General features: G+C 41.6%; 1 protein-coding gene across 26 annotated transcripts in view; it reads left to right on the top strand.

The window, feature by feature from the left end:
- The first annotated feature begins 6 nt into the window (after nt 1–6).
- The window catches only part of Map4k4 (mitogen-activated protein kinase kinase kinase kinase 4), a 177235-nt gene continuing 161348 nt past the window's right edge, over nt 7–15893 (top strand). For all 26 annotated transcript variants that reach the window (XM_008845884.3, XM_008845887.3, XM_008845889.3 and 23 more), the window contains exons 1-2: nt 7–207; nt 437–502. In XM_008845884.3, coding sequence (XP_008844106.1) covers nt 151–207; nt 437–502 — 123 coding nt within the window. In that variant the 5' untranslated portion in view covers nt 7–150. The remainder of the gene's footprint in view (nt 208–436; nt 503–15893) is intronic.

The following is a 15893-nucleotide window of genomic DNA, read 5'->3' on the forward strand; positions in this document are numbered from 1 at the left end:
CCGGCGGCCGACAGCCGCTAGCGGCTGAGCGCGGAGCCGCCGCCGCCCTCCGAGGACAGTCCGGGCCGCGAGCCGCGCCGTCGGCCGCCTGCTGCGCGGAGCTGCGGATCCTGAGCGTGGGGATTGCTTTCGGGGCGGCGAGGAGAGAAGATGGCGAACGACTCCCCTGCAAAAAGTCTGGTGGACATCGACCTCTCGTCCCTGCGGGTGAGTGGGGCCGCGCCCTGGGCCCCACGGCGGACGCGGCGCCGCCTTTGTCTGCCGGGCGGGCGTGTGCGGGGCTCCGGGCGCTTACCCGCCTTGGTCCCCGGCCGGGTCCGCTCGGATGGCGGGGTGCCCGGCGAGGCCAGACCCTTTTGTCACCCGCCTCTCCCTCGCCGTATTTCTTCTTGGGGGTGTCCTGTGAAACGCTAACCCTTCCCTCCTCTCTCTCCAGGACCCTGCTGGGATTTTTGAGCTGGTGGAAGTGGTTGGAAATGGCACCTATGGACAAGTATATAAGGTCGGTGTGCGGCGCCTTTGTTCCCCGCAGCACGGACAAACTTCTGGGGGGATGAGGGGTAGGGTGATGCTGTGCCGAGGCCACGCCGCTTGGCCAAAGTTGGGAAAGGGTTTTTTCGCTCTGCATTTTAAACACTGTTATTCAGATTGGCCTTAAAAGACCTCATTTCCTGGCTTGGAGATAAGGAAATAAGCCACACTGTCAGGCATGCACTTTTCTTCAGCAAAATGGAAAAGGATTTTGGAGTTCAAAGACCACCCGAGTTTTTTTGTTCTTGTTTTTTCTTTTTTCTCCAAATCTGACCTCCGTGCGTTTGTGTGAACTAAAATTCAGTACAGACAGGCCTCGCCTATGATTATCCCCAACCACTGCCTTGGCCTTCTTGAAAATTGTCATCATGTTTCTTACTAGAGTGCTTGCCAAGTGCTCAAGGTGGAGAGTTTGGCGTTACCTGGAACTGCTTTATAGAGGATGGCCCTGGCGGCCTTCCCTTCTCGTGGTGGATACATGTTTTGGGAAGGCAGGGAGGAGTGTGTGTTTGGGCCGCAGGAGCAGGAAGAATTACAGTGTGGGGATTATAAAATCTGAATTCCAGGAATAACCTGTTTGACAGCTGTGTAATTGAAATAGGAGGGAGAGTGAAGACCAAGGATGCACTGGTTTCACACCCACCACCCTGGTCTTTCTCTTTCTTCCAGTGTATTCAACCGCCCCCCACGCCCCCAACTACAAAGGAAACTAAGGAGTCTGGAGCCTAAGTCTGTGCCCAGTAGCTGACACCTGATGTGACTAACCGTGTGTTGTTCATTTTGTTGAGTGCATTCGAGCGATTATGAAAAAGCTGGAGGTTGATGGAGGCTCAGGCCTTGAAATTCAAAAAAACGTTAAATTCTCTCTTTCTTGATTTGGTTCTTAGTACTAAACGGTTTCTGAAAGTTTTCTTCACTGGGGAGTTTTCTAGCTGTTAGACTGGGTAGAAGGTTGAGGTCTGAAAAAATGGCCATATGAAGCAGAGCTTTGTGGCTCACCATGAAGAAATGTCATTGTTTCACTAAAAATGGGGGTGGTGGTGGAAGCTGACTGGAGACATTTTCTGAGGCTAGATTAAGTGTGGATCCTATTGTCTCTTTTCTGTTTTATGAATAGGGTTTATATGTCCCTGATTGCTTCTCCCCAGCACTAGCCTCCCCCTTCCCTTCACTTTGGGCCTGGACAGTGGTACTGACAGGCCTGTGGTCTGAACTTGAGTCAGTGTTCTTAGGTGATCTCAAGTGAATTAGCATGTTTTGTTGGTTAACTGTTGGGGCCTGGGCCAGATTTTTGAATTTGAAAGGGAGCCCTGTTAACAGCCTGCTGGGCTCAACTGAATTTGGAAGGCTTTGGAAATTTTTGGAAAAGATTGTGTTGCAACTCACTGAGTGGCTGGTTACTGGCTTTAAGGCATTCTTCCCAGCTCCAGTGTTTGTTTAAGCACTGGTTGGTTTTTTTCTAACCCAGTTTTTTTCTGGCCAAATCTAAGTGCTGAGTATACTCTTCCAAGTGAGTTAGCTGAGGCTTGTTTTTGACCTGGTTACACAGTAGTTGGATTGTTTGTATCTTCCTCGGTCATTGTGGAAATTGTGGGCAGTGAAGTAAGCTGGAAGGCAGCAGTACCTTTTAAAAACTCCAGTGTGGATTAATCAGTTTTAAGAGGTGGGCCCTCTTTGTGGTTTCAGTTTGGGCAGGTTCATTGTTATTTCCCCTCCTCATTTCCTCTTTAGACCCCAAGCTTTTGAAGTAGATTTGCTAAGCACTACATTTGGGATGCTGATGCTGGCAATGTTAGAGTTCTCTGACTGCATTCTGTGCAGTGGAAAATCCTCTGTGCATATCTAAGGAATTAAGAAATTTATGTCAAAGTTGCATATAATCTAGAGGAGAATGATTAGTTTTTTCATCTCTAAGGAAGTGTTCAGACAATCACAAAGAAAGAGTTTGTAGCTCAGTTTAATAGTTACCCGTCCATGACTGATTTTGTTTCTTCTATATTCTTCTCGTTTCCTTTATCTTGAACTTCAGATCACATTTCATCCGTAAATACTTGGGTTTTTCTTTTTCCTTTTTTAAGCAGCACAGTGTTAGTATCAGTTAGGAAAGCACAGTGCTCAGACTGTCCTGAGCACCTCATAGCTCAGTTGCTAGCAGAAATGGGTGCTGTTTAAGAGCAGGTACAGCGAACTTGAGTCTCCTAGAAATGACATGTTTTCTTTCTCTTTTAAATGTATAATTTTTAGAACCATTTACCATTATGCATAGTGGTTTATGATTTTTATTGGTTGGTTTATATATGGTAGTTTGGGGATTAGATTATTACTAGTTGAGTATATTGCAGTTTATACAGAAAAATTTTAAGAAAAGCATTTTCAGGTAGAACATCTATGAGCTGAACAAACTAGTTCTAATTTATTTCAGTATTGAATTTCCCTTTTCTTTGTGTGTGTATATGCATGTGTGATGTGTGTGTATGTTCCCATGTGTGGTATGTGAGTGTGCATGCATACTGTATGCATGTGCATGTGAAGGCCTGAGGTTGATGTCCGGTATCTTCCTCGATCACTCTCTATATATTGAGGTAGGGTCTCACTTAAATCCTGAGCTTGCCATTCAGCAAGTCCAACTATCCAGCTTGCTCTGGGGATTCCCTTGTCTGTCATCCACATTGGGATGATAGGCATGCTGCCACACCCACCTGGCTTTACACCTGTGTGCTAGGGAATCTCTGAATCTCACACTTTCACAGCAAGTGCCTTACCCCCAGCCACTCCTCTAACCTCTATTTTCTATTTTTATTTTTTTTTTCTAGGAACAGAGTTAAAGGTTGCTTATTTTGAGGGGGCTATGTTTAAGTGAAGTGAAACAGAGTGAAGGAGAATTTTATATGAAGATGGCTTTTTGAGGACTAGGTTCTGATTTTTTAAATATTTCTAATCAGAGTGGTATGGTATAATCAAACCATATATATAACCTTTTTTTAAAAAAAGAAGTTGAAGAGCTAGGAAGATGGCCCAGTGGACAAGAATGCTTGTTCTGTAAGCATGGGGACCTGAGTTCAAATCCCCAGCACCCTTAAAAGGCTGAGCATGGCTTTACCTGCACTTCTAACCCTCCTGCTGTAGGGCGTGGAGACAGGATGACTGCTGGGACTTATTGCCCATCAGCCTTCTAGCTCAGTGAGGAACCAGGTTCAAAGAGACCATCTCAAAGGAGTAAGGTGGAGCATGCTGGAGCAGGACACCTAATACCCTCCTCTGACCTCAGGTGCTGTACCTCATACACATATATACATAATAGTACGCCTCCCCACAAGTAAAAAATAAAAACAGTTAAAAACAATATATTCTCTTCAGAGAAATTTTTTTCTAGCCTTAGGTGTTTGAAGAATTATATGAAAAGATACTCATGAACTAAGCTTTTGAAAATCAGTTTTTTTAACATTTTAAAAAATATTTATTATTTTTAAATATATGCAGGTATGTGTGCATTGCCTGCATGTATGTAAGTGCACCTGTGTCATGCAATGCCCACGGAGGATGGAAAGGCTGTCAGATCTCTGGAACTGGAGTTATAGACAGTTGTTAGCTGCCATGTAGGTGCTGGGATTCGAACCTTGGTCTTCTGCAAGAACATTCAATGTTCTTAACCGCTGAGCTATCTCTCCAGCCCTGGAAACCAGTTTTTATTTTTTATTTTATTTCATTTTTTTGGTCTTTTTGAAGCAGGGTCTCCCTGTAGCCCCAGCTGGCCTGGAACTCACTATGTAGAGCAGGCTGTCCTTGAACTCACAGAGATCCGTCTGCCTCTGCCTCCCAAATGCTGGAACTACAGGCGCGCACCACCATGCCTGTCTGAAGACCAGTTCTTTTTTTTTAAAAAAAAAATTTATTACTTTTATTTTATGTGTATGAGTGTATTGCCTGCATGTGTGTAAGTGCACCTGTGTTGTGCAGTGCCCCATGGAGGTCAGGAGAGGGCGTTGGATCTCCTGAAACTGGAGTTACAGACAGTTGTTAGCCACCATGTGGGTGCTGGGGATTGAACCCCAATCCTTTGCAAGAGCAGTCAGTGTTCTTAACTGCTGAGCCATCTCTCCAGCTCCTAGAAAACCAATTTTTGTGGGGCTTGATATGTTGCTCAGAGAGAGTTTTTGCCTAGCATGTGCTAGGCCCTTATCTCTACCCCTAGAAACCTACTGTGCATTAAAAAAAAATTATTTTATGTGTATGAGTGTATTGCCTACATGTAGGTAGGTGCACTCCTATACTCCTGTGGTGCAGTGCTTGTGGAAATCAGAAGAAGGTGTTGGATTCCAGGCTGTTACCCACCATGTGGGTACTATGAATTGAACCCCAGTCCTCTGCAAGAACAGCCAGTGCTCTTAACACTGAGCCATCTCTCTAGCCCCTACTGTACATTTTTGTGCATGCACGAAGTTTGTTCACAATTCAGAATACTGTGTATTGATCAAAGAAATGTCTGTAGTACAGTGGTATGTTTGCTTATTAATTGCTCAGGTTGAGTAAATGGTGCATTTTTGTTATTTCCATCAGTGGAGACAGTAGTGTGAAAAATTAAGGCGGAAATAATTTTATTTCCATGTTGTTTTGGACTTTATTGTTCTTTTGAATATTTGATGATTTTTGGTTTTCTTGGGTAACTACTCTTGTTTTATATTTTGTGATCATACCTCCATCCAGAGAAGGAAAATTCTGTCTTGATTGTGATGTGTCTGTGAAGAATTCAGTAATTGCAATTAGTATTGGGTGTAGAGTCGAGCAGGTGAACTGTCTGGGTGTACTCAGGGAGGCATGGTAGTCAAATGGAGGACAGAACTCATCAGACCACCCTGTCTTGCTGTGCTTGGATGAGAAGTATTAAGTAAACTTGGAGGCTAGGCAGGAGGGTGGGTCAGCTAGGTAGGCCCAGAGACCGCGATGGTAATGGGAGCTAACATGGGGAGAGAGTGTGTTCTTGTTGATCCTGCCCTTCAGTTATTTAAGAAAGGCAGAGAGCTTGTATGGAAGTCCAAGAGTGGCCATTGAGAATGGCAGGAGGGAAGGGGTAATGGTGATCTCAGGAAAGTTTTACTTGGGCTGGAGTTGAGGAGAGACAGTATTCCTTAAGCACTGAGGAGCTACTGAAAAGTTTTATTGGGCCTGGGGAATCCTTTAAGTAGGGGACTTGATGATACTCCGGGAAAGAATAGATAAGATGGGTGGCCTAGGGCATTGGTCCAGAGAGAGAAGGGAGGTGAAGGTCTGGGTAGGCTAATGGTGGACATGGTAGAGAGAAAGTGAGGTTGAGGCAGATAGTTTGGATTTCTCCTTCCTATGTTTAACATGAGGAATGCATGTACTCTCTGCAGGCTTTGGTACATTCTTCTAAATGGGTGCACTTTCTACTAGATTAGGTGGAGCTTTGAGATGAACAGTGTTAACATTGCTTCAGAGTGCTCAGGCATACAGTGCCATATAAATTGTCTGGCAGGTATAGAATCTGTTGTTCTTGGTTGGTGGTGAATACATCCAGTGGGGCAGTATGAATTCTGAGCTAGATGATTCCATTAGGAGTGTTGTGTCAGCTGATCTACAGCTGACAGGCATGTTCAGACTTGTTCTGAGACTTGGATTTCCTTCATGCTGGAAGGATCCTGGATGTGGGTTAGGTGGGAGGAAGCCAGCCTGTTGAACAAGTGTTGGTGTGTAGCTCTTTTAAAGAATATCAACCCCAAACTTCTGAAAGCTATTTCGCAAAAGTGGGACCATCAGAAGCTTTATAGAAAACCCAGACATCCCCGCTGCTGATGGGCCTTGTTGCCTTGTTGCTGAAACTTTATAAAAAATACGCACCTATTTGAATAGCTGCAAATTTGTATTTTGACTTTTTTCATAATCAGTGGCGGATAAATGTATATTTCTGCATTTTAACACAATTGAAACATTTTATCCTTGCCCTTTTTGATACAGTGTATGTGTTCATAGACTGAACTGGGAGAACAAAGAAATGGTTTTTTTTGAAATAGTTGAAGTTAGCACTTTCTGGACAAGGGAGGTCAAAAGTGGAGACACAACTATAATGAGAGTGACACTGCTGTGTGGTCCCTGGGCAGGTTCATTCAATGGCTCAGATGAAAGCATTTTATGGACGGTAAAGTAAAATGTACAAAAGCATATTAGAATCAAGGACTTTGTCTACAGTAAATCCTCAGTATCCCACATTTAGATTATGTGATAATTTTAAGGATTGAAAACAATTTTAAGTCCCCTCTTTAGCTTCTAAATCAGTGTTTGAAAATCTTTGTTTCTGTCACAAGTAGAGTGATAACAGAGATTTGTGTTACAGTATTTGCACATAGCTGCTTTAAAATTTTAAGTTTTTCACTAACTCAGTTTGGTTCCTTATATGAATGATAAGTGTTAAATTATTTTGATTTTTAAAAAATTTTATTTAAGGTAGCCACTTGATTATCAGGGTAAGGAATTCAAGTATTTACTTAACTTGTAGAGGATTGGGTTGACAGTGTGCTTTTATAATATGATAGGTAACACAAGGGTTCAGTCATGGTAAACTTTTTGGGTATATGGAAGGATGACTAGGAAGAGCTTGAAAAAGGACAGGGAAATATTACATTTATTACCCTAGGCTAGTGGCAGTTTTGGGGCTATAATTTTATAATTTTACACCACTGTTTGCTGTTTGAATATGATTTGAATATGCTGTAGAATATGATCTTTTGTTATGAGACTGGTTCAGTACTAAAGACTGCTGACATTGTTTGGGTTAAGTAATTAACAAAATAATGTTTTAGAAGGTGCAATTTCCTGTATGGATTTTAAAGGAAAGGTTTAGAATGTTTTAGGTCTTTACATGTTTTCAAACTGAGATTCTACAATGTTTTATGTACGGGGAGCATTAAGAGGAACTTAGAACTAAATAGGGGGGTCAGAGCAAAAAGCCACACAGCAGTGTTTCTGCAATCCACGGTGCTGTTATGTACACAGGGCCCGTTTTGACTGTTAAGCACACTGTGGTGAAGGATATTGCTTTCCAGAAAGACAGAGGGATGGACACAAACTGACACATATCAGCTGTAAGTCCCAAGTTGTCACATGGTTCCCAGTCTTACACCCAGCACACTTGCACTCTCACCCATGCAATCAACATAGCACACAGCATTGTTCTTTTGTTTGTTTGCTTTTTAAATGAGTCAGGGCCTCCTGACTTTATGTCTGTAGCTTAGGTGGGTCTTGAACTCACAATTCTGCCTCAGTAGCTGGCACCACACCTTACTGCAGTGTTATCTTTTAGGTGGCTTAACCTCAGCAGGGCTTCTCTGTAAGTAAAAGACAGTAAAAACAGAGGACTAGAGAATTGAAATGGAAAAACAGACATAGAGAATGCTAACAAATATTTCTTCTATTAGAACCAGAAGATAATGCTGCCCTGTGAGTTTTCTCTAACAGTGAGTGTCTAGAATGATCTTTATGTACCCTTCAGTCGGTACACTGCTTTGAGATGCACAGAACTGACTGACAGGACTGACTCGCAGCAGGGATCCTAGCTGGGTGGAGCATTAGCAGACTGGTGAATTAATTGGCTGTTGTCTGTGTCCAGCAGTTGTCCACCATTGAAAAGCTGGGAGCCTGGGTATATTGAGAAGCTGGGAGCCTGGGTACATTGAGAAGCTGGGAGCCTGGGTATATTGAGAAGCTGGGAGCCTGGGTACATTGAGAAGCTGGGAGCCTGGGTATATTGAGAAGCTGGGAGCCTGGGTACATTGAGAAGCTGGGAGCCTGGGTACCTGTGCTTCTGGTTTTGTGCTTATTGCCAAATATCTTTGATCTCTGGCATTGTAAGTGTTCCAAATATGGCTAAATATGGATAAGTTATCCTATTATGTTTAAATAATTAAAAAGCTAAAAACCCACTTTTGTATTTTTAAAAGACACTTTTATTATTTTTATTTTATATGTATGAGTGTATTGCTTGCATGTGTAAGCGCACCTGTGTCGTGCAATGCCTGCAGAGGTCAGAAGAGGGCATCAGATCCCCTGGAGCTGGAGTTGTGATCAGGTCTTAGCTGCCATGTGGGTGCTAGGAATTGGATCTGGGTCCTCTGGAAAAGCAGCCAGTGCTTTTAACCGCTGAGCTGCCTCTCCAGCTCCATTTCCTTTTTTTTTTTTTTTTTTTTTTTTTTTTTTTTTTTTTTTTTTTTAAAAAAAAAAGAGGGAACTCACTATGTAGACCAGGCTGGTCTTGAACTCACAGAGATCCTCCTGCCTCTGCCTCCCGAGTGCTGGGATTAAAGGCATGTGCCTTTTCCCCCTTACATTGCTTTATTTTTTGATTGCTTAGTTTTCAATGTAATACCATTACGTTTCCTTTTAAATACTCTAAAAGATAGTTCAACTGCCTAGCAAGGTTCAACCTCTGTCAATAGTTTTTCCTAATGCTGAATATGTAGAATTCATTGTTTCAGATAACTTGTTGATTTCAACTTTTCTACCTTGGAGCTATCTCACAGCTGGCCAGATGAGACTGCCCCTGGACCTATGTGTAGCTGTTGGATGAATGTCCTTATTTCTCACAGCCTTCTGTTTTGACTTACTGTTCTAGTCTCCTGAAACATCCTCTAGTTGTTTTCAGAAACAGCACAGGGGATGTGAAGTTTTAAGTCCTTGCATGGTTCTAATCTACCTTTCCCTCCTCTGCCCACCCCCTGGCCACTATCTCTGCCTGGAGCATCTCCTCCTTCAGTGTCTTTAGGGACTAATCCTCCAGTTTCCTGTACTGTGGAGTGATGTGGGATAGTTACCCAGTTGTGTGATGCAGAGGAAGGGCTGCACACTTCTGTAATGTTTCTTGATTTCAGCCTTGTACTTACTTGGTATCGGTTGCTTCCAAGTGATTTTTTTTAAGGTTCTGTGGGGCGAACTGCCTCACTTCCTTTGCTGTCCTTCCTGGTCGGCCTTAGGTTGTAACTTTTTTACTCTTTGTTGAAGGAATCAGTTGCTGTTCTGCCCACTTTTTAGTTGTCAAAACCAGTAGAAATGACCTCTGCCACAGTCTCTTCCCCTGCCTCTTTTCACTCATGTACCTTATGATCATTTTTATGAAAGTTAAGGTTCGTGACGCATGGGATTAGTCCTCCATATTTACCTAGCACCTGCGTCTGTCTTTTTAGATTTAGGGTTTGGCTCAGGTGCTTCATTTCTCTTAGAACAATAATAGAAAGCATCAAAAACTGAAAGGAAAACAGGGCTAGCCGTGCCTTTGTGTTGAACTTTGCACCGATATGGGATGTGCAAGCCGGGGAAGGTAAGGGTAGAGTACTAGGGAGTGCCAAGCACATGTGGAGTGGTGCTGTGCTGTGGGTGCTGTGCTGTGTGCTGCTTTGAACAGCCCATTGAGGGATAAAAAACCGGCAACAGCTTTTAGAAGTTTATTAAGAGTTTTTCCTCTGTGCTATGAAATTTACCCAGTTCACACTTATATTTCAATGATTATTAATTTTATTTAGTACAGCCTTTACCCAGAGTAGTTTTAGAACACTGGTCATCTGGGTAAGATCCTGATACCCATTTACAACTGATGCCCATTTTAACTCAGCCCTGGCATCACTAATGGTTCTTTTTGTATTTATTTGCCTTTTTGAATGTTCTATTTATTTTTCATTTTTAAGATTTTATTTATTTTTATGTATATTAGTGTTTTGCCTGCATGTATGTAAGTGTACCACATGTGTACAGTGCCTGTGGAGGTCAGAAGAGGGCATCAGATCCCCTGGAACTGGAGTTACAACTGGTTGTTAGCTACCATGTGAGTATTGGGAACTGAACCTGAGTCCGTGCAAGAGCAGTCAGTTCTCTTAACTGCTGAGCCATCTCTCCACCCTTGAAATTTATTTAAATGGAATCATACAATTCTCTTGCATGTGATTACTTTCAACTCCCTGTTTTTTAAGTTCCTCCCGGTAGCGATGTGATGGTTTGTTTTTATTAGTACATAGTATTCCAGTGTACGGATATGGCCAGATATTTGTCTGTGTTTTCCATATAGACTTGAAATTGTTTCCAGTGTTTGGCTGTTTTGAATAATGCATTCAGAAGATATTTTTGTCTGGCATCATAATCTTGCTCAGAAGAGCTGCCCGAGGGGATTGTCTGTTGGATAGAAGAGAAAGAAGCAGGAATTTGTCTGCTTGGGTTTTTCCAGGTCTTATCAGTTAACCAAACACCTGTTTGGCCATACTGCCCTGAATGTGCCCAATATGGTTCTGATGACCCTTTGTGGCTTAGATGGGAGAAGAGCATTTGAAAATTCTGTTTCTTGATACCTTTACCTTCCCTCCTTGCTGTAAGTCAGTCAGTTCTTCAGATGTGAAAGCAGTTTCTTTCTTAGTGCCATAAAAACAGATCGTTTATTCTCAGTGAAGTCAGAGCTTATCAGAAACGAAACTTTTTGGGGGATTTAATTTATTTCATTTAAAAATCTAACCATTGGCCATGTGATGCTAAAGACTAGCATTTTCTGGGGGCTGGAGAGATAGCTCAGTGGTTAAGAGCACCGGCTGCTCTTTGCAAAGGACCTGCGTTTGGTTCCTAGCACCCACGTGGTGGCTAACAGCCATCTATAACTCCAGTTCCAGGGGAATCCCATGCCCTCTTCTGGCCTACGTGGGCATTGCATGCATGTGATGTGCTTTCATATATGTGGACAAAACACTCATATGCATAAAAAATAGACTAGTGTTTTCCTATATCCCAAATAGAAGCTATTTACCCATGAGAATTTTACAAAACAAGGGCCTGGGAGAAGGCTCAGCAGGTGGAGGTACAGGCCTAAGGACCTGAGTTCAATCCCCATATCTCATAAGGTAGCAGGAGAGAACTGACTCCTCTGTGCCTTGACATTCTTGTGCCTGAACTTACACACACACACACACAAAAAAAAAAAAAAAAAAAAAAAAAAAAAAAAAAAAAAACCAAAAAAACAAAAAACCCAACCAAGTCTGGTATAATGATGTTCTCTGCTATGTATTTGCTTTGAATTTGCTTCAAGTGGACCTTAATGTTTTTCTCATAGTTCATTCTACAGTCATTTTTTTATAGTGAGGGTAGTACTGTGAGACAGGTTCTGACTAAGTAGCTGAGCCATCTCTCCAGCCCTTGGGAGCATTCTTACCTGCTCAGGCAGTAAAAGAACATTGCTGGCTCTTAGTTCCCTTTTTGCCCTCTTCAGTTTTTCTGAGACTTTCTTTGTGTAATTGCTGTGTATTCAATTTTGAGATGTAAGGCTACAGGCATTATTAGTTGAGTAAAGACTGTACATTAACGGAGATACAGTTTCTTGGGGATCCCAAGTTAGATACTGAGTACTGCCTGTGATTTAGGATGCACCTTCAGGTGACACAATTTGTTGGGGGTGTTCATTCACTTGTTGGTGTGCGACTCAAGTTGTAGGGCTGTTGCAGTTTGAATTTGATGTGTCGGAGCATCTCGGTTCTCTGGTTCTATAGGCGTGCTCTCTGGTCCATTCTTGTGCTCTCTTCCTTGATTCTCAGGGGGAAAAATGTCTTGTGGATGCTCAGCTCTTGTCATTGATTTAAGGGCTTAATGTCTGTTTTGTTGCATTCACTGTCCACAGATAATTTGAGCCTATTCAGCTAGGCGAGATCTCTTATTTATTACTGAGATACTTATGTGTGCCAGGCACCATGTGAAGCTTGCTCACTGGTAACAGTGAACAAGAAAAGCAGTCATTTTGTGTCTTTGTGTAGCATATAAGCCCAGTGTGTTAGGCAGAAAGCAGTGTAAGAGGATGCTGCTGCAGACTGAGACCTGCAAGGGCTGGTGGAGAGAGTGCGTGACACTGTAGACAGTGGTAGACACAGTTCAGATTCTTTGCATGAGGCATAGATGAGGGAGGAGAAATGGTCTTCTAGATTTAAAGGCTATTGAGCCTGTGACTCATCGGATAGGAGGCTGAATAGGGGCTGAGGGAGGCTGCTGCACTGATTATGGTGATTGACTGGCTCCCTTCAGTTAGCCTCCAGCTAGCTGTGTCTTGGGAGGCCTTGCCACCAACACTGCTGCTTGGCGTTTATTGTTTTGAATCCCCTGTATCAGTTAAGGATTATCAGCTTACCCACCTAGCAGCCTCAACATCCTCAGCTGATGTAGGGAGAGGAGGAAGCCTCATTAGGCTTCGAATGTCCTTTAGTAGTGTCTGAAACAATAACTGGAGCCTTGAGACCTAAAATAGGCCTGTGTGTCCTGCACACACAGAAGAGACTGCTTTTCAGGTGCTGGCCCCATGACCTTAGTGCTGGAAAGGTGACCCCTGAGTAATGGTTATATTGGTCAACAGGTTTACAGCTTAAACTTGTATTCAGGTTTAAAAGTTTCTGTAGTTCGGGTTATGGAAGGAAATGATTGAAAGATAAAATTTGCATTTCTTTTTAAAGTTGCTGTATACAGTTGGCTTAATGTTGGGGTATATGATGAGAAATCTGTCCTCAGGGTACTTTATTTTACTAATTGTATAACATAACGGAATGTGCTTATATAAGCAAATACAGTTGTCACTAGGCAGGACACTACTTATATATAGCGTGTTATTGAGCATATAACTGTTGGCTTTTTGATAATATGGAGACAAGAATTTTACTTTACTGAGCTTACTAAGTAAAATGGTTTTGTGGGATTTTGAAAAATAAAAATAAAAAATTAATACAAAGTGAATATTTCTATTTTAATTTTAAAAATTGCATTTGTGTGTGTTGTACACATGTGCCATGTATGTGTGTGCGTGTGTGTGTACACATGTGCGTATGTGTGTACATGAGTGTGTGCGTGCATGCGTGTGTGTGTGTGGTGTGTGTGTATACATATGTGAGTGTGCACATGCCACAGCACAAGTGTGGAGGCCAGAGGACAAGCTGTGGGAGCTGTCTTCTTCTACCATGTGGGTTCCAGAGATCAAATTTAGGTTATCAGACTTGATGGCAAGGGCCCTTACCCACTGAGCCATCTTGCAGGCCCACAAACTGAATAAATATTTCTAAACTTTTCCAGATAATGAGTATAAAAGAACTTTCTGTAGTTTAATGCCAACTTTCAAAGTATGAAATTATTTTTGTTTAAATAGGCCTTTTATCAGCCATAACCCTTAATATTGAATTAGACATTTCATTTTTCATTAATTTGCTATCCAGTTAGCTGACAGTGCATTTTGCTGCTTTAATGCTAAATTTTTATAGGATTTTCCCCTTCCCTGCTCCCCTTCCTCCCTCCTTCCCTACTTTCCTTCCTTTCTCCTGGCTCTGTATATAAGGACTTGTCTTTCCTTTTCTGTCTTTGGGTGAGGTTCCCCCCCGCCTATAATTCCACTTATCTTCTTATTTGGTTTATTAGCTATAACTTTTTGTTAAGTTGCTTTAGGGTTTATAGTATATATCTTTTGAGACAGGGTCTTGCTATGTAGCCCTGGCTGGCTTGGAACTTACTGTGTAGAACAGCCTGGCCTTGAACTCCCAGAAATCTGCCTGCCTCTTCCTCCCAAGTGCTGTAATTAAAGGTGTGTGCCACCACACCTGCTTGTAGTTTACATTTTTAGTTTACATCTTCAAATAACGTATATTTCAAGTATAAGAAATTTATAGTAGTATCTTTTCACTTCTGTCTATATTAGTATTCTAGCCTATATTAGTCTTTTGTTTTGTTGCTGGGATAAAATACCTTTCAGGGAGCAAACTTCAAGGAAGTTGAGTACAGTTCATCATGGTGGGAAAGTCATGGCAGCAGGAATGTGAAGTGGCTTGTTACATTGCAACTGCAGTCAAAACGTAGAGGGCTGATGGCCTTGATCGGCTGGCTTTCTTTTTTTTTCCAGGACCTTAGCCCATGGACCATCTACATTTAGGGTTAATCTTCCTGCTTCGATTAACCCAATCTGCATAATTCCCCACAGATATGCCCAGACGTGTGGCACCTTTGATGATTCTAAGTCCTGTCAAGTAGGCATTATTGACCATCACATGACCTTATAATATTTTGGCAAACAGTTTGCTTTCAAATATGCTATAAATCCCACATTTAAAATGTGTTTTAAATTTCAAAATATAATCAGCTGTTTTTCAGAAAGATTCAAATAGTAAATAAAGACAAATGTACTCATGTGAGAGGTTTACCCTGTCTAGTCCTTGGCATTTATTATGTAGGCCTACATTTCTTTGTGGTAGCATTTTCCTTCTGTCTGAAGGACTTCTCTAATTTTTTCAGCTAAATTATTTAATTTTACTTTTTAAAATTATTTATTTAATAGCCACATAATTAGAAGAAGCATTTCATTACAACAGCATTGACATATTCAATAACAATTTCAAGAGCTAAGATGTATCTCTTTCCAAATTGGCTGTAAATTTTTAGGTTTACAGTTGAATTAATACAGTTATACAATATTGTACTCCATATAAACCCTATAAGATGTAAAATTAAATGAAGTTTTAAAAAAGATCTTTAAAAAAGATCTCCATTTCCTTATAAAATACAGTTTCAGTGTATGAGTGTTTTGGCTGCATATATGTAAGTGTGCCCATGTTGTGCATTGCCCATGGAGACCAGAAGAGGGTGTGGGATCCCCTGGAATGTGAGTTATGAACAGTTGTTAGCCATTGTGTTGGTGCTGGGACCCAAACTCAGGTCCTCTGCCAGAGCAGCCAGTGCTCTTAACTGCCAAACCATTTCACCAGCCTCTGATCTATCTACAGTTTTTACTTTGTCAGTAATCCAGCTGATGGTATTTTCCATCATAGACATTGCATTTTTTTTTTTTTTTTATCTCAGGAAGTTTGATTTTTTTTTTTTTTTTTTTGCATCTTCTGAGTTTTATGTTTTCTTTATTTAATTTTTTGGACATAGGAAAAAATTATAATATTGATTTTAATAATGTCCTTATCTATAATTCTAATATCCCTGTCAATTTTGCATTGCTTTTGATTGACTTGTTCTCATTATTGTTTATACTTCCCTGTATGCTAATCTCTTAGTAGATACCACTTGTGAATTTTACTTTGCTTTGTTAGTGATTGTTTTTATATTTCTGTGAGTAGTCTTTAAGTTTGTTGCGGGGTACAGTTAAGTTACAGAGAAGTAAGTTGATCTTTTTGGGGACTCACTTTTACAGCTTTTAAGTGGGACTGGAGCAGTGGTGAATCTAGACTCATCATTCCTGCCTGCTCTGGCAAGACATTTCTGAGTGCTTAGCCTCCTGTGTGTTTACAGTCAACCTGGTGTGAATAGATGCGACCCTTATCCCTGTGTGAACACTGTCTCTGCTTGTTTCAGTTTGTGAG

The sequence above is a fragment of the Nannospalax galili genome, unplaced genomic scaffold (assembly GCF_000622305.1).
Source record: "Nannospalax galili isolate Female #2095 unplaced genomic scaffold, S.galili_v1.0 scaffold182, whole genome shotgun sequence".
Classification (NCBI taxonomy): Eukaryota; Metazoa; Chordata; class Mammalia; order Rodentia; family Spalacidae; genus Nannospalax; species Nannospalax galili.